The 23,835-nt window shown below is 35.6% G+C and overlaps 1 protein-coding gene across 1 annotated transcript in view; it reads left to right on the forward strand.

Annotated features, from left to right (window-relative positions):
* CAND1 (cullin associated and neddylation dissociated 1) overlaps nt 1-23,835 on the forward strand; it is a 52,828-nt gene that overhangs the window by 26,239 nt on the left and 2,754 nt on the right. The window contains exons 3-14 of the mRNA XM_004469035.4: nt 2,647-2,801; nt 5,326-5,449; nt 7,080-7,336; nt 7,420-7,525; nt 8,970-9,115; nt 13,079-13,371; nt 15,100-15,241; nt 15,989-17,482; nt 18,241-18,336; nt 21,691-21,860; nt 21,945-22,109; nt 23,702-23,809. Coding sequence (XP_004469092.1) covers nt 2,647-2,801; nt 5,326-5,449; nt 7,080-7,336; nt 7,420-7,525; nt 8,970-9,115; nt 13,079-13,371; nt 15,100-15,241; nt 15,989-17,482; nt 18,241-18,336; nt 21,691-21,860; nt 21,945-22,109; nt 23,702-23,809 — 3,256 coding nt within the window. The remainder of the gene's footprint in view (nt 1-2,646; nt 2,802-5,325; nt 5,450-7,079; nt 7,337-7,419; nt 7,526-8,969; nt 9,116-13,078; nt 13,372-15,099; nt 15,242-15,988; nt 17,483-18,240; nt 18,337-21,690; nt 21,861-21,944; nt 22,110-23,701; nt 23,810-23,835) is intronic.

The following is a 23,835-nucleotide window of genomic DNA, read 5'->3' on the forward strand; positions in this document are numbered from 1 at the left end:
GATGTTGCAGGATGCTCTTCTGTTCTCTTGGGCCCCCACAAATAGGTGCCTTAGATAGCTCTGACTGGTAACTAGCACTGTAGAACAAATTGACTATTTGAAATCCTTACTCTGCTGCCAGCTCGCCCTCTCTCTTCAGTGAATTTTAATGAGTGTAAAGAGTCCTGAAACCAAAAAGTTGGCAACAATCATTGTTTTAGAGTATTTCATTTTGATTCCTCTACAAACCTTTTAGCTGTGTCTCCTTACATTCTTTTTTTGACACTCTAGGGTAGGGATTATATTATAAATTGTAACTTAAATTTATTACAACCTATTTAGAGTTAACAGTATATCATCTGACGTAATTTTATAAAGCTAGCAACAACATGTTCCATTTATCTTCTTCCTTTCATTTGTGCTACTGTTGGCTTTATGTATTTTTAATTATGTTTGTTTTTGTAATATAGTATTATTTATATTTGGAAGGAAAAAAAGCATAGTTTTTAAAGTATAGCCTTTTATATCTCCACACATTTACTATTTCAACTGGCCTTTCCTTTGATCCAAGTTACCATCTGGTGTGATTTTCCTATACCAGAATATCTTTGGCATTTTTTAATAGTATATGTCTGGTGGCAATAGACTTTTTCAGCTTTTTGGTCATCTGAAATTGCCTCTGTCTTCAAATCTAAGGTTGATTTCATTGGGTATAGAATTCTGGGTAGACATTTTCCCTCCTGTTTTTTGTTCTTGTCTTTTGGCATTCATCTAACTTTAAAAATAGTTTCAGAAATTTTACAGTTGTCTTAAAAGAGTTAATCTTACAGTGGTCTTCTGCCATTCCTGGAAGCTAGAACTCTTTAAATCATTTTTGGAATCTTTTTTATCTTCACTCCTAATTTTCAGTATTTCGGGAAACGGACTTTGGCCCAGTGGTTAGGGCGTCCGTCTACCACATGGGAGGTCCACGGTTCAAACCCCGGGCCTCCTTGACCCGTGTGGAGCTGGCCCATGCGCAGTGCTGATGCGCGCAAGGAGTGCCCTGCCACGCAGGGTGTCCCCCGCGTAGGGGAGCCCCACGCGCAAGGAGTGCGCCCCATAAGGAGAGCCGCCCAGTGTGAAACAAAGTGCAGCCTGCCGCCCACACTTCCCGTGCCGCTGACAACAACAGAAGCGGACAAAGAAACAAGACGCAGCAAAAAGACACAGAAAACAGACAACCGGGGCGGGGGGGGATTAAATAAATAAATAAATCTTTAGAAAATAAATAAATAAATAACTTCTTAAAAAAATTTTTTTCAGTATTTCACACCATGTTTCTTCATGTATTTGCCATGTATGTTGTCTCTGCTATAATTTTGGATTACGCTGTTCTTGGATTGTTCTAGACAATCTTTATTCATTTTTCTTCTTTCCTCCTTTAATTCCCCAAATTGCACTATTTACTGCTTCTTTAGTTAAGCAGTCAGCAGTTATTTATTGACCATCTGTATGTAAGGTATTGGTATGACCTTTTATTAAATTAAGCTATTTTCTTTGTATCATTTATGCTTGAAAAAATATTTTCGCTTCCAATTTTACCACATCACCTTTAAATTCACTGGTCTCACTTTAAAAGAGTCTCTCTAATATTCCCATGGCCTACCTTTCCTATTGTGTTTTTTTATCTGCCTTTTTTGTCAAGCAAATTTTTACACTTTTTTTCCAAAACACATTCTACCCATTCTAGTCTCTGGATCTTTTCAAGAACTTCTTCCCATTTAAAATCCTCTTTTCTATCTAACTGCATCCCATCAAAGTTTATTACCTAAAAATCTATTATGTGCAGTCGTCTGTCTTAACGAATACTAGTATCAAATTTTAAAAAAGTTTTTAAAAAAGAACAGTGCAGTTTAGTGCATATCTTCAGGTTATTTGCAAGTAGTTTATGCAAGTTTTTTACCAATAGTCTGTACATTTATTAAAGATAGGGGCCAAACTCCCTTTGTAGGCCTTTTTTATTCAGTACAGTCTTGAATACAATGACTCCTCAATAACTATTCATGCACCAAACATTACTTATTGTGTGCTAACTTAAAGTCTATGGTAAGAACACTAAGGAAGGACTTCTCCCCATTCCCAAAGAATGTTTAACTGGTGTCCATAAATGGAAACCTATAATAACAGTTTAAAATACTGAGAAAAGTGCTTTGGAGCATAGAGTAGGACTAAATGTTTGACTTTTGCTTGTGCTTTTAAAATTTAGACAAATTATTTTGATTTGTGAGGTAGAATTTGACTATTGTTAATAGAAAGGAAAGGTTAAGGTTGGCAAAGTGATATGCAGGATAGAAGCAGTATAGGATCCTCCCACTTGTTAGGAGCAGACTACTAATTAGTCATTATTTTAAAAGTTTTTTTTCTGTATATTTGAAGGTTTTGGGATATGTCAGGAAGGGAAATGGAAAGCATCTTAATTTAATACTATGATGGGAATCATTGGGCAAATATTGGAAACCAAATGTAAGGAGTTTATCAACCAAGAATTTCTTTTATACCTCTTTATGATATAGATTTGGTATATACTTGGTCTTGACAGTTGCTGACAGAAAATTTGTTTCTCCTGGTCTAATTTTCTGTATTTGTGTTTATCTAGATTTTTAAAAAGTTTTCTTGTTTTTGCAGTCTTGGCCCTCTAGTGAGTAAAGTGAAAGAATATCAAGTAGAGACAATTGTAGATACTCTCTGCACTAATATGCTTTCTGATAAAGAACAACTTCGAGATATTTCAAGTATTGGCCTTAAAACAGTAATTGGAGAGCTTCCTCCTGCTTCCAGTGGTAAGCAAGAGCACTTTTTTCTTCCTACCTTTTTTTTTTCCAGCTGTGGAGGGAAGAAGGCATCTGTCTTAAAAGATCTTTGTACGCGTCCCTTTGAACAATTAAGAAAAACTTAATTTTCAGTTTTAAGTGAATGCTATTTTAATTGAATTTAAATATCTCATGTGAATACCAGTTCTGAAGGATTTTTATATTTTGGAACATGATTTTATAGTTACAAGCACCATGACATTGACCAAACACTAACCTGTGCAGTGAGGGGAAAAAGTAACCAAAATCATGAGTAATTTCTGATTAGCTTTCTATTTTCATTATTACTTTTGTTTTGTATCAGAATTTACTCTGTAAAAAAGTTGAGCTATAACTTTGAAATAGTTCGATTTACTAATAGCTGTAATTAAGGCCAAGTGTTTTTACAGCTAAACTTAGTAATTAAAAAATTTAAAACTATAATTAATATTGAATTTGCCGACTAATTAGGTTTTGGTCTCTGACAGAAATGTCTAAGTAATGTTCAGAATGAGAGTTTTTTAAATTGGTCTTGACCACTAAGCTCTTTGCTAAAATTAGCAGAGTAAAGCTATTGTTTCATCTGTAAATCAGATGATATTATTATCTCTCTCTCTCAAGGGGAGATTTAGATGTAGTCTGTGTTGTTTCATTGATTTACTTAATAAATATTCACCATGGTAATTATGCTGGATGATGCATGTATATTTCACTTAGTCTAAATATCAATCATAGTGAAACGTTGTCTTCATGTCCCTAATTTATAGATGAGGAAACTGAAGTTTGAGAAATTAGGTGATTCACCCAAAGTTTTAAGTATCTTTTTGGGTGTAGCAGTTAGATATAATTATGAATTATGAATTCCAAAAATAGATACTGAATTATGTTTGTAATCTGGTCTGTACCTGGGCATAATTAAGTTATGATTAGGACTTTGATTGGGTCACTTCATTAGGGTGTTGAGTCCCCACCTATTGGTGGGTGGGAACTCACAGATAAAAGGCATGGCAAAAGACAGAGTTGAGGGTTTTTGGGGTTGGAGTTTTGATATTGGAGTTTGATGCTGAAGCCTTAAGCCGGAGCCCCAGGAAATAAGCCCACAGAGGAAAGAGAAGCAAGCCCCAGGAAGAGAGGAACCCCTGAACCCAGGAAGAAGCAAACCTTGGCAAGAGAGCAACCCTGAACCCAGAGAGAAGCAAGACTCTGGAAGGGAGCAACTCAGAAAACCTGACCCTCGCAGACATCGGCAGCCATTTTGCTCCAGCTCGTGAAAATAGACTTTGGTGAGGGAAGTAGCTTATACTTTATGGCCTGGTGTCTGTAAGCTCCTACCCCAGATAAATACTCTTTATAAAAACCAGCCAATTTCTGGTATTTTGCATCAGCATCCCTTTGGCTGACTAATACAGAATTTGGTACCGTGGAGTGGGGAAGTGCTTTTGCAATTACCGAAATGCTGGAAGGGTTTTGTAAATTGGTAAGTGGTACTTTTTGGAAGAATTGTAAGATACTTGGAAGAAAAGACATAGAGTGCTTTGAAGAGACTGTTGATAGTAATGTGGATGCTAAAGAGACTTTTATGATACCTTAGAATTAAATGATGAAACTATTATTGGAACCTGGAGGAAAGGTGATCTATAGTGCAGAAACTTGGCGAGATTAACTCCTGGTGTTTTATGGAAGGCAGAATTTGAAAATGGTGAGCCTAGGCATTTAGCTGAAGGAATTTGCAAAGTAAACACAGAGAATGCGGCTTGGATTCTGCTTGTAGCTTATAGCAAAATGCTAGATGAGAGAGAGATGTTGAGGACTGAACTGTTTGGTTCAAAGAAAACAGAAACTGATTCTAGAAATTCCAAGCCTCTGGAAATCAAGCTCCCAGGTTGAAAGTGCCCCATTGGAGGACTTAACTAAACTTGGAACTTGTAAATCAGGATTGAAGAGACCTGTGGAAAGTCTTACTGTCTGATGGCTTGGACCTCTGCTTCTTGCATGCTAAAACAATGAGGTTTTTGAGAGAGCTGTATGAACAAAACCACTGTCAGCCTGGAATAAAAGGGACAGGGAAAGGAGAGATTAAAGGGAAAATGACTTCAAGAGGAAAACCATGGAAGCTGAGATCTGGAGTTAAGACTTCACCTTGAGCCAAGGGAGGATCCCCACCCATCTGTACAGAGAGGGTGAGTTGTGAGTTTATTAGAAAAGTTGTGAGCATACAAAACAGTCATGTATAATGTGCAGAATTCCATCATGCATCACCCCTCCACCAACATCTTGCATTATTGTGAAACATATGTTACAGTTTATGAAAGAATATCATCAAAATATAAATATTACTACTAACTATGGGCCATAGTTTAAAAAGTAGTCTCTTTTGAAATGCGTATTTTTCTAGCATGGATTCTCTTGAGTCTTATCAGATTTAGAGGTGTTGAATATTTTATAACTGCCATGAACACACGCTGGAACTAAACTTGCTTGCCTTGAAACTATTAGTAATTTCTTGTTTATGCAGGTTCTGCATTAGCTGCTAATGTATGTAAAAAGATAACTGGGCGTCTTACCAGTGCAATAGCAAAGCAGGAAGATGTCTCTGTTCAGCTGGAAGCCTTGGATATTATGGCTGATATGTTGAGCAGGTAAATATGCCTATTTGCATCACTTCTAATACAAATATTGTGGGCATTTATTAAAAATCTTCCCTATAAATATAATACAATTTGATCCACAGCTGTTCATGTCTAAAATTGTAGCTGTTCTATAAATGTGTGTAGTTGGGAGTGAGGGGAGAAGTGAGCTAATTATAATTATAATGATATTGCATAACAAACATGATTTTTGCAGTTCTGAAAAGTAATTGATAAAATTTGTAATTTAAACATTTCAGCACAGTTTTCATGTTTTATTTTACTCTTTAAATTCTTGAGTACAGTGCTCTCTTTAGGTAAGGCGGTGTGCCAGTGGGAGTAGCAAATTTTCCAGTTAAAATAATGCTGATAAATTTGCATTTTTGGGGTATGGGAGAAAGGAGGTTGGCTTTATATATTTGTCGTTTTCTTCTTTCCTCTGGAAGTCAAACTTGGGAATATAGAAAGACCTAAGCAATTCCTAGGGAAAAATACTTTGGAGGATCTGTCAATTCCACTTTATCTGTGATTTTCATAAATATGTCATATTCTTCGTGTATATGTTATTTGTTACTGTTTCAATTCAACTTGAAAATAATTAAGTTCCTTCATGTGATATATTTACAAAAAAAGAACTGTCATCCTGGTACGCAACAGAGCTTTATAGTTTGGTACAACGGTAAGGGCACAAATGGCTATAATATAAGGCATATTGGGACTTAGCACAAAGAAAGTTTTGTGTGTTCTTGGGTTTGAAGAGAAAGCATCCTTCCTAATCAGTGAAAAGAATCAAGGAAATTTTTATGGGAAGAGTGGCATTTGAATTGATTTCGAAGAATGACTAGGACTTGGGCAGATGGATGTGCCAGTGGTAGAATATGTTAGCATAAATTGTCTTGGAATTGGCAAACCTTATTTTTCTAGTCTTGTAGACTATAGAGTGAATAGGAGAGTAGAAGGACATCATTGATAGATTGGGGGTTATGTTGGGATGGATTAGGAATTTATTCTTCATTTTATAAGCAGTGAAAATGCAATCAGAATTTTTGGTGCTGTGTGTTATTTGATTGTTAGTACTGTCCTAATACATCATAGATGTTTGACTTCTTCTGACTCATTGAAGTTGGATGATTTGGCATAGAGGGGTTGGAAAGAGGATCAATGAAACTTTATATTTAAATGTGTAGGGGAAAGACAGAGAAAGAGAGATGTCAAGAGATATTGAGGTTTTGAATATTGCAAATCCCCCCCCCCCCCGCCCTCCCATATACACACACACACAAAACTGTAATCAATAGAGAAAATAATTTAGAAATCTGGGAACAGGAAAAGTGACAAGATTATTTGTTTGTTTTTTTTTGATGTGCTCCTAAGCCAGTTGGTTGAAAAGGGCCTATAATTGTAAATCCAGATCTGAATTCCAGGAGGTAGTTTAGGGATACAAATTTCAAAGATGTATTCACTTAAGTTTTCAGTTGCATTGTTAGAAAAAGTGAGAATTCCCTTCTCCTTTCATTCAGAATTTCGATTATTGTCAACTGAATTTATACTCTTTAAATATTTACATTGAGGTCAGAAGCTAGGCATTTCAGTAGTACTCAAGCATCTTGAATTCATTTGTTGTTTTCTTTCTTATTTTAAGGCAAGGAGGACTTCTTGTTAATTTCCATCCTTCAATTCTGACCTGTCTGCTCCCCCAGTTGACCAGCCCTAGACTTGCAGTGAGAAAAAGAACCATTATCGCTCTTGGCCACCTGGTTATGAGCTGTGGAAATATAGTTTTTGTAGATCTTATTGAACATCTATTGTCAGAACTGTCCAAAAATGATTCCATGTCAACAACAAGAACCTACATACAATGTATTGCTGCTATTAGTAGGCAAGCTGGTCATAGAATAGGTAAGAAATGTTTAAAATGTTTTCAAGTTTTCTTTAATTAAAAATTACTGCAAAATTTTAATAACCTAATATGCTTTTTTTAGGTGAATATCTTGAGAAAATAATTCCTTTGGTGGTAAAATTTTGTAATGTAGATGATGATGAATTAAGAGAATACTGCATTCAAGCCTTTGAATCATTTGTGAGAAGGTAAGTTTTTTTTTTTTTTTTGGTTGCTGTTTTAACCCTTTTTAAATACACATTCATTGACACTAATTGTTTTTAAAATGTGCTGCCATCAATAGACCACCAAAACTTCTAACACTCAAAACAGACCGTACCAATTAAGCAGTAACTCACCATTACCCTCTCTCCCTAGCCTTTTGTAACCTCACATCTACTTTTTGTCTTTATGGATTTGCTTACTTTAGTAAGATCTTTATTTTTAAAATAAAGTTTTCCCTTAAGGATAGAATAATAGTTAAGATATAGATTAAGTGTATAAAGAGAAGTAAGCTACTTTACTGACAGGTAGAATTGAGTCTTGAACTTAAGATGCATTCTGATTAGTTTCTCATTAAACAGTAACATAACCAATATGGCATTCCAAGCATATGTCATTTTACTGTTTTAAAATGTGGTCCTTAACATTTATTTTGAAAGTGTTTCCTTCTTATTGTTACAACTTTAAAGAACTTGGCGAAGGTACTTTAATTATCTTCGGCTCTATTTAGCCTCCTTAGTAGGGAAGAGATGACAGTAAAATAATATAGTCTGTATCCTGAAAGAGTAGTGGGGTAAATTATTTGAGCATAAGTATACAGTTAATTTAATGTCTTCAACAGTTTTTTAGGCCTGTCACATCTATTTTGCTAGTACTTTAATTCTCAATTTGGAAACCTTGGCTGTAACATTTTTTGAAAAGCTTAATAAATATTGTGCATTTATGTATTTTGAAGGTCATACTGGTTAAATAGATTTTTTCATCTTTGGCTCGAGTTGACAGTTTAGCACATTGTCTTGAGACCTCACTTGCTATTATCTGCAGTGATTCCTCTTCATTCACAGTTTGAAGAAGTGGTTTTATAATCCTATCAAGTTTTTAAATGAGAAATTATAGGATTCATTATCATCCCTTTAATCAAAAAACACAATTTATTCTTGTATTTGTTGGCCATGTGAACATTTATAGCTAGAAGACCAAGCCTAGATGTATTGTGTACTGATGTCTTCACAAACATTTCTAGTTACTAAAGAGCATCTTAGTCTGGGCTTGATCTTCTAGTCACATGTTGAAGATAGAGCATCTGTAAACTTCTTTGTACTACCCCACATTAGTCATGACATACCAATTATTGTAAAAATCATTCTGATTTCAGGGGTCTTAAAATGTGAAAAATTCATCTTAAAATTGGTTTAATAAGTGTATTTCGAAGGATAAATCTTTTAGTAGATGTGCTCCTGAAGCAAGCACAAAAGGCCTTAAGACATAAAGTCTGTGGGAGAGAAAAATAAAGCGTCATGAGTGTTGGAAAGGTTGGGAGCCACTTTCCTATTTTAAAAAAGGGAAGACTATCTAGTAGTAAAGCCAAATGTCCTAGGTAATCAAGGAGAAAAGTGTACAGTTGTTCAAGGTAACTTGTTTCTTTTTTAGATGTCCGAAGGAAGTATACCCTCATGTTTCTACCATTATTAATATTTGTCTTAAATATCTAACCTATGATCCAAATTATAATTATGATGATGAAGATGAAGATGAAAATGCTATGGATGCTGATGGTGGTGATGATGATGACCAAGGTATTTCAAATTAAATGGAAGGAATTTGTTAAATTTTCACAGAAGACTCAATAATGTAGACAGAGATGATTCTAACCCCAAATTGAACTATTTGCTTATTTATAATAGTGAGAATGGAAATGACCTCAGTGTTTAACAATTAAAGGAGATAAATAATTTAGTGCATCTTTGTAGTGAATTGCTATGCAACACTCAAAATCATGTTTTAGAAAAATATTTAAGAATGTGGAAATTGCTCTTAATCAGTTGAATGGAAAAATAAGTAAGAAAAATTACTGTTTTAGTCAGCTGAAGGGATGCTGATGCAATGTACCGGAACTCTGTTAGCTCTTAAAAAGGTTATTTATTTGGGGTAGAAGCTTAAAGTCACAAGGCCCTAAAGAGTTCTATTCAAGGTACCATAATAGGTACTTTCTCATCCAAAGTCAGTTACCACATGTTGAAACAAGATGGTAGGTGATATCTTTGAGGGTTCAGCCTTCCTTCTTCCTCTTTAGGGTCTGTCCCGGCATCTTCTGAGCTCAGCTGTAGGCTGCATAAGTCTTGTCTCTCTCCCTGGGGATTGTTTCTTTTGGGGCTTAGCTGCTCTGGTCTCTTCACAAGGTCAGCTATAGACTATCAGGCTCATCTCTCTTCCTGGGACCTCTGCTGTGTCTAATGAACTGTCTTTCTTCCTCTGTATTCTTCTCTGTGTGTCTACTTGCCTGTGAGAGTCTGTTTTATCAGCCCGCCAAAGAGGCAGGGACTAAGCCCTGCACAACCTAATCTTGATTTAATTAAGTAAATGTAAAGCCTTTGAATTTAAATCAGTCAAAGGGTATCATGCTCAGAGGTACAGTCCAGTTTACCGACGTAATATCTCTTTTTGAAATTCATAATATCAGACTGACACACTCACTGTGTCCCAATTTTATTTTTTAAGTATACAGAAAAAAAAACAACAATTTTGCTGGTAGCTCTCTCTTGACTAATAATTTTATGGTTTTCTTTTTATGATTATTATTCATATTTTCTGCAAATTGTTTTTATAAGTGGGGAAATCAATTTTATAAAAAGTAGTAGTACCTGTATATACATATTCAGAGCGGTTTGGTTGGTTTTGAAAGACTATTTGCTTATACACAATTACTTTCATAAAATATCCTAAATATTATTTCATTCTCCAGTTAATGTTCAGGAATAACTTAAAGATTATTTCTGAGGTCCCTAAGATTGATTTCATAGCATGTGATTTGTGGTATTTACTCTAGAAAGGAGAGTGCCTCAAGGAATAGTAGCTGCTGGTGTTTAGTTGTTTCTGTTTGTATTTGCTGAATCATAATAGAAATGTTTTAATGAATAAGTGACTAGATACATGGGTTGGTGGGTTTCCTGTTATTTTTGGTAATAGTTTGTAGTTTGATTCTTTTACTGACTTTATGTAATGACTTTTCCTATGAAGTCTACACCATCTTTTAAAAACAAAATATAAGAAACCTCTTTCCTCCAAATACTCCTAGCACCTGCCACCCTATCACCCCTCTACAGCAGAACTCCTCAAAAGGATGGTCTCTTAATTCCTTTCTTCCCCATCTCTCATGAACTCCAATCCTCTAATGATGGACAAGATTGGCAATGACCACAAATATTTGACTCTGTTGCTCAATCTCAGTAGCATTTCATTATTTTGCTTCTTGAATACCTTACTCTCCTGGTTGTAGTCTGATCTTTGTGATTACTCCTTCTCGGTCTTGCAGTCTGGTTCCTGTTTATCTCCCTGACCACTAAATTTTAAAATGTCCCAGGACTCAGTGCTTGTAATTATCTGTTGTACTCTTACTCTGTTGTTGAGCTCCTTTAGTCACTATCTTTAGTATTGATATGCTGACAGTCAACATTTTATCTTTATCCCAGAGCTCTCCTGTGAATTCCAGGTTCGTATATCCAACTGCTTGGAACGTGTCTAAAATATTACCTGCAAACCTGTTTCTTCTTTAAGCCTTTTCCATCTTAGAATGCCACTGCCATTCTTAGTTGCTTAGGCCAGTAACTCTGGGGTTATACCTGATTCCTTTCTCTCATGAACACCATCATCCAGTCGTCCATTTCAGGGCTTTCTCTCATTTGGCATACCTTTACCTTCCTTCTTGGCTTCTTATTTTCTTCCTTACTCTTTTTTTTTTTTTTTTAAGATTTATTTTTATTTACTCACCGCCCCCGGTTGTCTGTTCTCTGTGTCCATTCACTGTGTGTTCTTCTGTGTCTGCTTCTATTCTGGTCAGTGGCACAGGAATCTGTGTCTCTTTTTGTTGTGCCATCTTGCTGCATCAGCTCTCCGTGTGTGTGGCACCACTCCTGGGCAGGCTGAACTTTCTTTCGCGCTGGGTGGCTCTCCTTACAGGGCTCACTCCTTGCCCGTGGGGCTTACCTATGTGGGGGACACCCCTGCGTGGCACGGCATTCATAGTGCGCATCAGTGCTGCATGTGGGGCAGCTCCACATGGGTCAAGGAGGCCCTGGGTTTGAACCGTGTATCTCCCATGTGGTAGGCGAATGCTCTATCGGTTGTGCCAAGTCCGCTTCCCTCTTCCCTCTTGAACAATTTATGACATACTGTCATTGACTATCTTCCACCTATTAGAAAATAAACTTTGTGAGGGCAGAGATTTTATTTTTATTCTCTTATTGACTCTTACTTGACAGAGTAGGCACTCAATAAATATATGTTGTATTATTGAAGAGAAGCCTTAGCTTGTATAATACTATGACCAGGCCCTTGAGCTGCTTAATCAGTTATATGGATTAATTACCTAATATCTTTCTACCATGGTGTTACTGCAATTCATATAATCAACATAATGCATTGATTTATTTGCTTTTAAGAAAATAGTCTATTTTGGGCAGTACTTTCAATTTTTATCTAAATAGGTGTTCGTGAATAAATCCAGTGACTTGGGTTTAACAGTATTTGCTTTAATAGTCCTACAGCATGCTAAGGTGGAAGTTAAGTAAATCTTTTGAAGATTGGAAAATTTTATTAAATGTTCTAGAATTTTCTAAGGCATGGCTGGCTACATTTAGATGTCGTTAAGCTGATTGGAATATAAGACAGTGGAGAGATGACATCATCTTTTTTCCCAGTTAAGGAATCATTTCAGGGTTATACTCATAGTAGGAACTACAGAATTAATGTTAGATAATTGTAGACTTTGTCTCACCAGAACTACTGATATTTTTGCCACTCTTCTGATTTCATGTTTCCCAACTGATTCAGCCTGTTGATATTAGAAGGGGATACTTTTTTTAGAAATTTCATACACATAAAACATCTGGGGAATATAAATGAGAATAATTCTTAATGCTTATGTCTTTAAAGTACATCCAGACAGAATCTTGAAAGTTTGAGAATAAACATTTGTTTTAATTGCCCATCACCAAATAGAATTTAAAAAGCGTTGTAGTCACACAAAAAAGCTGATGTCAGAATCTTTCCCCATCCCCTGCCCCTGAAAATTACTTCTACAGCATGTCCTGTGATTGATAACCATTCTTTTTATCACACATGTATAGTCACAAATCTACTTCATGGTTTATCTTATGAACTTCATGAAATGTTTCTTTGATTTTCTTATGATGACAAGTGAGTCCTTTGAATTGAATTTCTATTCATATTGTTTCAAAGGCTGGGAAATCTGTAATTTTACAAATATTTGTACTTTGAAAAAAGTTTGTGTTAATTATTTTAAAGGGGTAAGTATATAGACAATTCATACTCACAAAAACAGGATATGCTTAACAAATAAACACAATCATATAAGAAACAAAGTATACATCTGTTCATATTCTCATTTTGAAACTATTGCTGTATATGTCAAGGAAAAGTTAGAATAACCATCTTGGTTTTGAATATCAATTCATTTTATGTATTTAACAATATATTTTTTTCATGATCAATAGCCTGTTTACATTAACACTATTCTTTAGGGAGTGATGATGAATACAGCGATGACGATGACATGAGTTGGAAAGTGAGACGTGCAGCTGCTAAGTGCTTGGATGCTGTAGTAAGCACAAGACATGAAATGCTTCCAGAATTCTACAAGACTGTCTCTCCTGCACTGATATCCAGATTTAAAGAGCGTGAAGAGAATGTAAAGGCAGATGTTTTCCATGCATACCTTTCTCTTTTGAAGCAAACACGTCCTGTGCAAAGTTGGCTTTGTGACCCTGATGCAATGGAACAGGGAGAAACACCTTTAACAATGCTTCAGAGTCAGGTTGGTTTTAAAAGTATGGCTTAGAAAATTATTTTAGTAAATGTGATTCTCAAAAATAAAAAGTTTGATTGGTAGTATGAGTTGCAGAATCTTTAGAGGAACAGAAAGTTAAGGAGCCCTTTGTTTATTACTGTTCTTAGAAGCATAACTTGATATGGGGATTGGAACTGTCTGGGATGTGTTGTATATTAGTTAATATTTGTTCATATTATGCTACTAATAAGAAGTTGTTAAAGTTTCCTTGATTTTACTTGATAAACTATAAAAACATTTTTGGAATCAGAAAAGTAATCTTTATTTGACATTAATGGAGAGGTCTTAGAGCTGTGGAGTCAGGCTATTTGTGTTCATAGCTGGCTTCACTCCTAATTTACTGTGTAATCTTGGGCCAGGTATTTAATCGTTTCTCTGAAACTCATTTTCTCATTTGTAGTAGGGGTTTACTTATAAATATCTACCCAGAGATCACTGTAGAATGTTTAGTGTAGTGTCTGCTGCATAGTGCTTGAGATATATATATATATATATATATATATATATATATGTATACATATGCCAGTTCTTATTATTAATTAATATAAGCATTTTTGAATTTAGAACAGTTTTTTTGAAGATGCTAAACTATATAGCTCCCACTTAGTATATTTGGGGCTATGTAGTATATGCATGACTCTTTAGTATATGCTAGAGATTTTCCTGTCTTATTTGTAATCCCTACAGTAACTCTATGGGGTACGTAATGTGTCTGTTTTATAGACTACAAGACAAATGTTGAGAAGGGACTAAACTAAACTAGGGAGGGCATGTATATATCATGTCTTTCTTGCTTTTGAGAAGTGCAGATAAATCAGTTTTCAAGAGTGCAAATTTTGTGAACTTACTCATAAAGATTAACATTGAAGATTAATTGTGGAAAGATACAAGCTTTTCTTGGGGTAGGGTGTGGAAAACATGAGCAATTAAACCAGTGAATTCAGGTTCTAAGAATAATGGGAAATTGTGATAGTGCTGCGGGTAATTAGATATTTTCTCTCTACTTCTCAGATGATTCAATTATGGTATGCATCTGTAGGTGGGTTTTGTTTGGGTTTTTTGTTTTTGTTTTGTTTTGTTTTTAAATCTCTACATGTTTTGCTATTGAGGGATTTTAGAAGCTTCTTGTATTCTGCCATACATGCCCTTTATTAGAAGAGACCCTCTATGTTTTACTGGCTAACAAATTATTAGAAAGTTTAGAGCAGATGTTCTCAAATTATATTCTAGCTTTTTGCAGCTGCATTTGAAGTGAGGTGAATGTCATTGTACCAGAAAACTGAAAGCAAAATAAAAAAAGAACACTTTGATGGTTGCTTTTCCATTTGTCCTTTCCTTTGTTGCTTATCTGTGCCTTTTTTGTTCAGAATACCATTTATAAATTATGCTCCTAAAATTTTGGCCAGAATTATATTTGTTCTCATGCTTTTAAAATTAAAATTAATCGAGTGAAGACCATTTTCTCTATAGACAGTTGAATGGTGGTTTCTTTAATTTCAGTATCAAGCAAATATAAGTTACAAAGGAACATTTAATACATACTCTGTTCATATGTATGAAACAGTCTCAACAGCAGTAAGATAGCTGAATTGTGAAGTTAATAAAAAGATAAATTCTCCCATTCTCCACAATTCATGTTAAATAAACAGATAATTTCAACAGCTGAACCAGCTAATGAGTATGTGATAATTGCAGGTTCCCAACATTGTTAAAGCGCTGCACAAACAGATGAAAGAAAAAAGTGTGAAGACTCGGCAGTGTTGTTTTAACATGTTAACTGAACTGGTAAACGTATTACCTGGAGCGCTAACACAACACATTCCTGTACTTGTACCAGGTATGAAAGTAATAGTAAATTCCTTTTGGGATCTGTTGTAGACTCTAAAGACTTAGATAAGCTTGAAATAATTGTCTCCTTAGGAAGGAAAATCCATGGCAACTTAATTTGCACAGAGTTAACTTTTTTTTTTTTTAAAGATTTATTTTTATTTATTTAATTCCCCTCCCCTCCCCAGGTTGTCTGTTTTCTGTGTCTTTTTGCTGCGTCTTGTTTCTTTGTCCGCTTCTGTTGTCATCAGCGGCACGGGAAGTGTGGGCAGCGCCATTCCTCAGCAGGCTGCTCCCTCCTTCACGCTGGGCGGCTCTCCCTATGGGTGCACTCCTTGCGCGTGGGGCTCCCCTACGCGGGGGACACCCCTGTGTGGCACGGCACTCCTTGCGCGCATCAGCATTGCGCATGGGCCAGCTCCACACGGGTCAAGGAGGCCCGGGGCTTGAACCGCGGGCCTCCCATGTGGTAGATGGACGCCTTAACCACTGGGCCAAAGTCCGCCTCCCAGAGTTAACTTTTTTAATCTAACCATCTTTTAGCTTTAGCATGTGAAGTTAGAAATTTGCCAGAAGAAAGTTTAAAAACTTATCTTAAAATCTTTGGCTCTAATATTTATCATGGACTGTGGAATTTCTGCTATTTTAGAGAAAATATGATGAACTAGAAACTTTATAACAGTATTTTACGGATTGGTTTTTTTTTTTTTTCCTTAAAATATGCACAGAAATGATTAGATCTTTTTTTTTATTTTAGGAATCATTTTCTCACTGAATGATAAATCAAGCTCATCGAATTTGAAGATTGATGCTTTGTCATGTTTATATGTAATTCTCTGTAATCATTCTCCTCAAGTCTTCCATCCTCATGTTCAGGCTTTGGTCCCTCCAGTGGTGGCTTGTGTTGGTGATCCCTTTTACAAGATTACATCTGAAGCTCTTCTTGTTACACAACAGCTTGTCAAAGTAATTCGTCCTTTAGATCAGCCTTCCTCGTTTGATGCAACTCCTTACATCAAAGATTTATTTACCTGTACAATTAAGAGGTTAAAAGCAGCTGACATTGATCAGGAAGTAAAGGAGAGGGCTATTTCTTGTATGGGACAAATTATTTGCAACCTTGGAGACAATTTGGGTTCTGACTTGCCTAATACACTTCAGATTTTCTTGGAGAGACTAAAGAATGAAATTACCCGGTTAACTACAGTGAAAGCATTGACACTGATTGCTGGGTCGCCTTTGAAGATAGATTTGAGGCCTGTCCTGGGAGAAGGGGTTCCTATCCTTGCTTCCTTTCTCAGGAAAAACCAGAGAGCTTTGAAACTGGGTACCCTTTCTGCCCTAGATATTCTAATTAAAAACTATAGTGACAGCTTGACAGCTGCCATGATCGATGCAGTCCTAGATGAGCTCCCACCTCTTATCAGTGAAAGTGATATGCATGTTTCACAGATGGCTATCAGTTTTCTTACTACTCTGGCAAAAGTGTATCCCTCCTCCCTTTCAAAGATAAGTGGATCCATTCTCAATGAACTTATTGGACTTGTGAGATCACCGTTGTTGCAGGGAGGAGCTCTTAGTGCCATGCTAGACTTTTTCCAAGCTTTGGTTGTTACTGGAACAAATAACCTAGGATATATGGATTTGTTGCGCATGTTGACAGGTCCAGTTTACTCTCAGAGCACAGCTCTTACTCACAAGCAGTCTTATTATTCCATTGCCAAATGTGTAGCTGCCCTTACTCGAGCATGCCCTAAAGAGGGACCAGCTGTTGTAGGTCAGTTTATTCAAGATGTCAAGAACTCAAGGTCTACAGATTCCATTCGTCTCTTAGCTCTACTTTCTCTTGGAGAGGTTGGGCATCATATTGACTTAAGTGGGCAGCTGGAACTGAAATCTGTAATATTAGAAGCCTTCTCATCTCCTAGTGAAGAGGTCAAATCAGCTGCATCCTATGCATTGGGCAGCATTAGTGTGGGCAACCTTCCTGAATATCTGCCATTTGTCTTACAAGAAATAACCAGTCAACCCAAGAGGCAGTATCTTCTGCTTCATTCATTGAAGGAAATTATTAGCTCTGCATCAGTGGTGGGCCTTAAACCATATGTTGAAAACATCTGGGCCTTATTACTAAAGCACTGTGAGTGTGCAGAAGAAGGAACCAGGAATGTAGTTGCTGAATGTTTGGGCAAACTCACTCTAATTGATCCAGAAACTCTCCTTCCACGCCTTAAGGGATACTTGATATCAGGTAAGTAGTCAGGTTTTCTAATTAAAAAAATTTTTTTTTGTTTTACTGGCAGTTGATTTTATTGAGGAAATTAAAACATCTGTACTTTGTTACATGTGGAAGCTACATATGATGAACAAGTACCACTTTATGATTATATGGAACTATCTTCAAATGACATTTTGTTGCTATAATGGTTGAAGAGAGTATAATTAGATAATGGTTAAATCTGGTCTGTTTCCTGGTGGTCATTACATTTTACTGTTGTTTTTTTTTTTTGGTCTTAAAATGTGTAAAAGACAAATACCTCTTTGGTTAATTCTGAAGTCTTGCTAGTACTAACTGTAATACTAAATTTGGTGAAAGTACTTACTCAAATCCTAGGTCTTAGGAGACTTAAGATTTACCAAGGTGGAAGGTAATAATGGCCATCCATTTTTAGAAATTGCTTTCTTTTTTAATAAAAAAAATTGAAGATCTTGTAAGCTATTTATGGATTTAATCACTTCCCTCTTATGAGGGTTAGATATGCTCCGCTGGCTCCCTCAGTACCTTTCCTTCCCAGAGAAAATTGTTTCTTTTGAAATCTAGTGGAATCATATTTCATTAAGATTAATAAACTTTGCTCCTTTAGTATCCTGTGAGCAATAAGAAGTACCCTTCTTGGCCAAAGAGAATTTTAAGGAATTAGAGAACTGATGTTGTTTGAAAATTATATATATGTCTGTGGATTTTTGTGGACTACATAACCAATAGAGTTGCAATTTATTTTTGATTAGGCTCATCATATGCCCGAAGTTCAGTGGTTACAGCTGTGAAGTTTACAATTTCTGATCATCCGCAACCAATTGATCCACTATTAAAGAATTGCATAGGTAAGTGGAAACAAAGATAAATATATTGATTCACCTTTCTAAAAGATAGTTATTGTTAAGAAATTCTAAATTTTAATAACTAAAAAAATTATCAAGGAATTGAAACGCTTATAAGGCTTCAGTAATTGTTTCTTCAGAAAGACATTTGATAATTACGTTTTAGCAAATTATGTTTCCTTATATTCTGTCATCCCTAAGTTTGAAATAGTTACCAGATAATTTTTACAAATAACTAAAATTGGTAAGTACATCAGGTTGTCTTTAATGGATGTTCTATCTTATTTTGAGATCTGTATTACAGAATACTAACAGTGATCAAAGCATCCTCATTAGCCATTTAGTACAGTACTTGACCTAATTTGACTGTACTCCACCTTTTCTTAATGGCAGTTTGCCGCCTTTGAGGCCTTTCCATTCTCTGGCAGCCCTAATTTTCAGGTTTTTTTCTTTTATGGAAGCAAAACCTTTCCCTCTAAGTACCACCCCTTTCTTGTAATGCAGAATAAATGTGCTTTCTCTTTTGCATAACAGCTTTTCCGAGATTTGGAGATGGGAATCATGTTCTATTTTACTCTCAACTAGTCTTCTCTGGTCTAAGTATGCCCACATGTATTTCTTCTTGACATAGTTTTGAAAACCCTTTCCCTTCGTTTTCATTCTGAATCTTTAATAAACCCCAATTTCTTAGTGCCTCTCTCTGTGTGTGAAATGTACCAAGAAAGGACCTATCTCTGAAATAGGTGTGTCTCTAGTTTGAGGAAGACTAAATTGTGGTCTTAAGAATATAGAGATTTCTTTAGTTTTGAAAGTATTAACTGGTCAAATCAGGCCTTCTATATCTTTATATTCAATTTTTAAAAAATTTAAATGCAATTCTGTATATATAAGTATACATTTCCATTTTCATTTTGTTTTGTCCCAGTTTTTCAGTGAATTCAAAATCTTTTAAAATTGCACTGTAGGTTTGAGTCAATTAAATATTTCATAATCATGTCACAAGCATGATCTAAGATAACTTGAATGGATAAATAGCAAAATGATATTTGATCTAACCATTCTGAAGTTTCCTTCTAGATGTAAATGAATCTCACTTGAACTGTTAGGGCTTCAATTTTTTATTATATACTTGTAAGCCTCCAATTCCCAAGGCATTGATCTATGGACACTTCCACATATATATTAAAGTGGAAAGAACTTGAGAATAAGAAATATAAAGTTGGGAAGCTCTTCTTAGGTCCTGAAAGAACTAAGAGATCATATCCAAGAAAGATTTGGGTATTGATTTTTGTGGAGAAAATTAACTTTTAGGATTTCTTACAAATTTATAACTTTCCTGTGTTTTATTTCTATCACCAGTTTTCCTAGAGTTGAAACTGAAAACTCTTATTACTCAGTTTAGTGCTTTCTTGAAGATAGGAGAATGGGGATACACTCAGGGATGGTAGGATATAGAAAAGAATCTGCAGTTTCATGCCATACTGCAGTTGGCCAGAAAGGGATTGACAGATCAGAATACAGGGGCTATTGCTGGGATCTAGAACAAATTCAAAGAAAGTATATAGGATAAGATTTCTTGTCTTTGTTCCCTTTGATGTATTTGTTCACACTTTTGGTATTATGCAGGGTAGAAGTAGGACAAAGTTTAGAAGCCTTTTATATCCCTAGACATTTCTTTACAGGTTGATAACAGCCTACCAATGTACATTGTTGGTGTAGGTATTCAAGCAAATGTTTATCATTCTAATTTAATTATGATCTAGTTCAGAATTTGTGACTATTAGAACATCTAAGCAGCTATTCCTGGGCCAAGGAATTAGACCACTTATCCTAGTTTATAATACTATTTTGTCTTTAATAATACCAACATTTTAGGTGCTGTACTGAAAATAGATACATGCTCTAATTATTCTATGCATAAAAGGGGGTGGGGAGGATAATTAGTCTGGTAAATTTAAACACATCCTAAACTTGTTTTGTTCTAATTAGTCCTGGAATTTTCTTGGGTGTTAGCATTGAGTTTTCTAATCTGTACTGTCTGGAGCTCCTCCTTCCTCCATTTTAAAAAAGTTGCTGTGGTAGGCCTCAAGCATTCTGGCATCTCTTCTTTTTTTTCTGTGTATTCTAAAAGATTGCTGATGGGGTAGTGTTGAGACATGTAATGATAAATAATTGCTACATGTGAACACACATGTGTACCAGACACTGTTCAATGATATACATGCATTTATTGCACTAGTAGCCTTAAAAAGTTTATAATCATTTTATAGACTAAAATTGAGGCTGTTGCCTAAAGTAACTTGCCCAAAGTCATAACAGTTAACAAGTAGAACAGCAAAATACTTAGATTCTTCTTTCTTTAGCTAAGTCCTATGTTAGTTTCAGTTTTCACCTTTTTTATTCCTATCTTCTTATCAATTAACATATTAATGTAGAAATAAAATAGGTCATTTGGAAGTACATTCATCTTTGTTATCTGATTACTGGTATAGCAGTCAATGGTATTCCATATCAAGCAGCAGGTGTGTCTCATCATCTTATTTTGAACTTAGTTTTAAAACTTTTTTTTTTTTTTTAATGTAAGTACTAATTTTGAACTCTAAGGAAAATCATTCAAGTTATTAGTCTTGGTATCTGCTGGCTCCATTCCATCTCTGTGTATCATAAAGTATCTATAAAATTAAATTGGGGAGATTTATGGCATCTCATCCTATGTTACCATTATGGATGTTAAGAATGGGTTTCCGGGAAGCAGATGTGGCTCAACTGATAGAGTGTCCGCCTACCATAAGGGAGGTCCAGGGTTCAGTACCCAGGACTTCCTGACCCGTGGTGAGCTGGCCCATGTGCAGTGCTGTCACACACAAGGAGTGCCGTGTCATGCAGTGGTGTCCCCCACGTAGGGGAGCCCCACGCGCAAGGAGTGTGCCCTGCAAGGAGAACTGCCCCGCGCAAAAAAAAAGCACAGCCCGCCCAAGGAGTGGCCACACACACAGACAGCTGATGCAGCAAGATGATGCAACAAAGAGACACAAGATTCCCAGTGCTGCTAAGAATGCAGTTGGACACAGAGGAGATAATTGGGGGGGAGGGGGGGGAGGATAAAGAAAAATAAATCTAAAAAAAAAAAAAAGAATGGGTTATCAATTGAAAATCTACTGAGCTTCAGAAGTGATAATTTCCCTGCTGCCAAAAAAGAAACTACTAAGATTTGACTTAGTATTTTATTAGGTTTTACCATGACCTTAACCAAAGAAATAACAATACCAATAATAATTAACTGTCAATTTCAAAAAAATGTATATTATATTTTAAGCTTACCATAACTGTATATTGTTTTTCTTAAAATTTTTTTAGGTGATTTCCTAAAAACATTGGAAGATCCAGATTTGAATGTAAGAAGAGTAGCCTTGGTCACATTTAATTCAGCAGCACATAACAAGCCATCATTAATAAGGGATCTTTTAGATACTGTTCTTCCACATCTTTACAATGAAACAAAAGTTAGAAAGGAGCTTATAAGAGAGGTAAGTTAGTTAGGAAGCACTGTTTTTATCTAGGCTTGTTTTTTACTTTTAAATATAGCCACACGTTCTTTTTTGTTTTAACAGGTAGAAATGGGCCCATTTAAGCATACAGTTGATGATGGCCTGGATATTAGAAAGGCAGCTTTTGAGTGTATGTACACACTTCTAGACAGTTGTCTTGATAGACTAGATATCTTTGAATTTCTAAATCATGTTGAAGATGGTTTGAAGGACCATTATGATATTAAGGTAAGATGTCTGTGCCTGTTTTATACAGTGTTTTAGAGACTTTATTCTGCTATAGCAGTTTTCTTCCCTTGTAATTTACTCACATGTATAAATGAGAAAAATAAAATTGCCTGTCATGATTTTATAAATGTATTTAAACTTTAATAATAAAGCAATATAACATCAGTTAACATACAGGAAAAATCCAGAACCCTTTTCATTACAGGAGGAAGTCAAGTCTAAGTGGACAGAAAATTGCAAGTAATTTTCTGTGCCAGTTTGCTTGGTGAATAGTTCATGGATCCTTTCCCTTCAAAGGAAGAGTCCAGGCAGATTTTGCTGTTCAAAACATAAATCTGTGACCTTTTTGGCCTGTGTTGTTAATGGACTATAGTAGTTGCCCATGAAGGGTTTTCTTAGTTTTCCAGCATTGTCTTGGTAATTCTCTTGTGCTGTCTTTGGTGCTAGTCTGAATGATAACTGTGTATATTATTTTCCTGAAGGAGTGACTTTTCTTTTCCAATGCATGTTGTACTGAATTTAAAGTCAGGTGTTTTGTTGAAGGCCAACATGGAAGACATGTTTTCAGATACACAAAGCAATTTGTGTAGAAGTAACTAGAGAGAAATCATGCCACTGAACTTTGTTTATAATTGCTTTCTTTGTTTTCTTCTTTGTTCATGTTTGTTAAAGGGTGATTTGACAAATAAAATTATATGTACTGTATCTTTTTTTATCAACTCTTCCATTTCGGGCCTTTGGCCAAGCAGGTCAAAAATGGTAGTTGAGCAGGTAATAGTATCAGAACGCTGATTCTTATATTTCCAAATGTGGGTGGTAACCTGGTCTTCCTAGAATTTAATGAAGAGAGTTCCTCAACAGGATACTTCTGTTTAATCTTTGAGTTTTATAGTCCAAGAGAAAAATGATTGAAGATTATTGGGTTTTATATGGATTAATCTAAATAACTGGTCATTCCTTTTGGAAAATATGCTAAGATAGTAATATTATAAAGCTTTTCTTCTGGTTCAGCAATTTTTTTCAGCCCTTGTGTACATGAGAATTAACCCAAGGGGCTTTAAAAAAAAAATACCGAATCTGTGGCCCTATTCTGACAAGTTAAATATCTCTAGGGATGGAGCTGAGGAATGAGTATGTTGATAAAGCTTCCCAAGTGATTGTAATCTGCAGCTAAGATTGATAACTATTTTCCTAGTTTTGTACTCTAGTACCACATTACAGATAAGGTCTTTCCAGCATGTGTAATTTGAGATAAATCCGTGTGATTCATATTGGCAGAAAATGAAGCTTTGATGTGCATGCTAATCATTTTCCCTTTAAAGAGTTTGCCAGAGGGAGCTGATTTAGCTCAAGTGGTCAAGCACCTGCTTCCCATATACCAAGGTCCTGGGTTTGGTTCCTGGAACCTCCTAGAAACAAACAAATAAAAAAACCAACTGTCATTGGGAAGCAGATGTAACTCAGTGGTTGAGCACCTGCTTCCCATGTATGAGGTCCAAGTACCTCCTTAAAAAAAAGTTTGCCGGAATTTGGAATTTTGTCTTTAGAAAATAATTCAAAGTCTAAAATTTGTCCTTTTTTATTTCTTATAGATGCTAACATTTTTAATGTTGGTAAGACTCTCTACCCTTTGTCCAAGCGCAGTATTGCAGCGGTTGGACCGTCTTGTTGAGCCATTACGTGCCACATGTACAACTAAGGTAATATTGCTAGCCATTGACTTAGG

The sequence above is a fragment of the Dasypus novemcinctus genome, chromosome 12 (assembly GCF_030445035.2).
Source record: "Dasypus novemcinctus isolate mDasNov1 chromosome 12, mDasNov1.1.hap2, whole genome shotgun sequence".
NCBI lineage: Eukaryota > Metazoa > Chordata > Mammalia > Cingulata > Dasypodidae > Dasypus > Dasypus novemcinctus.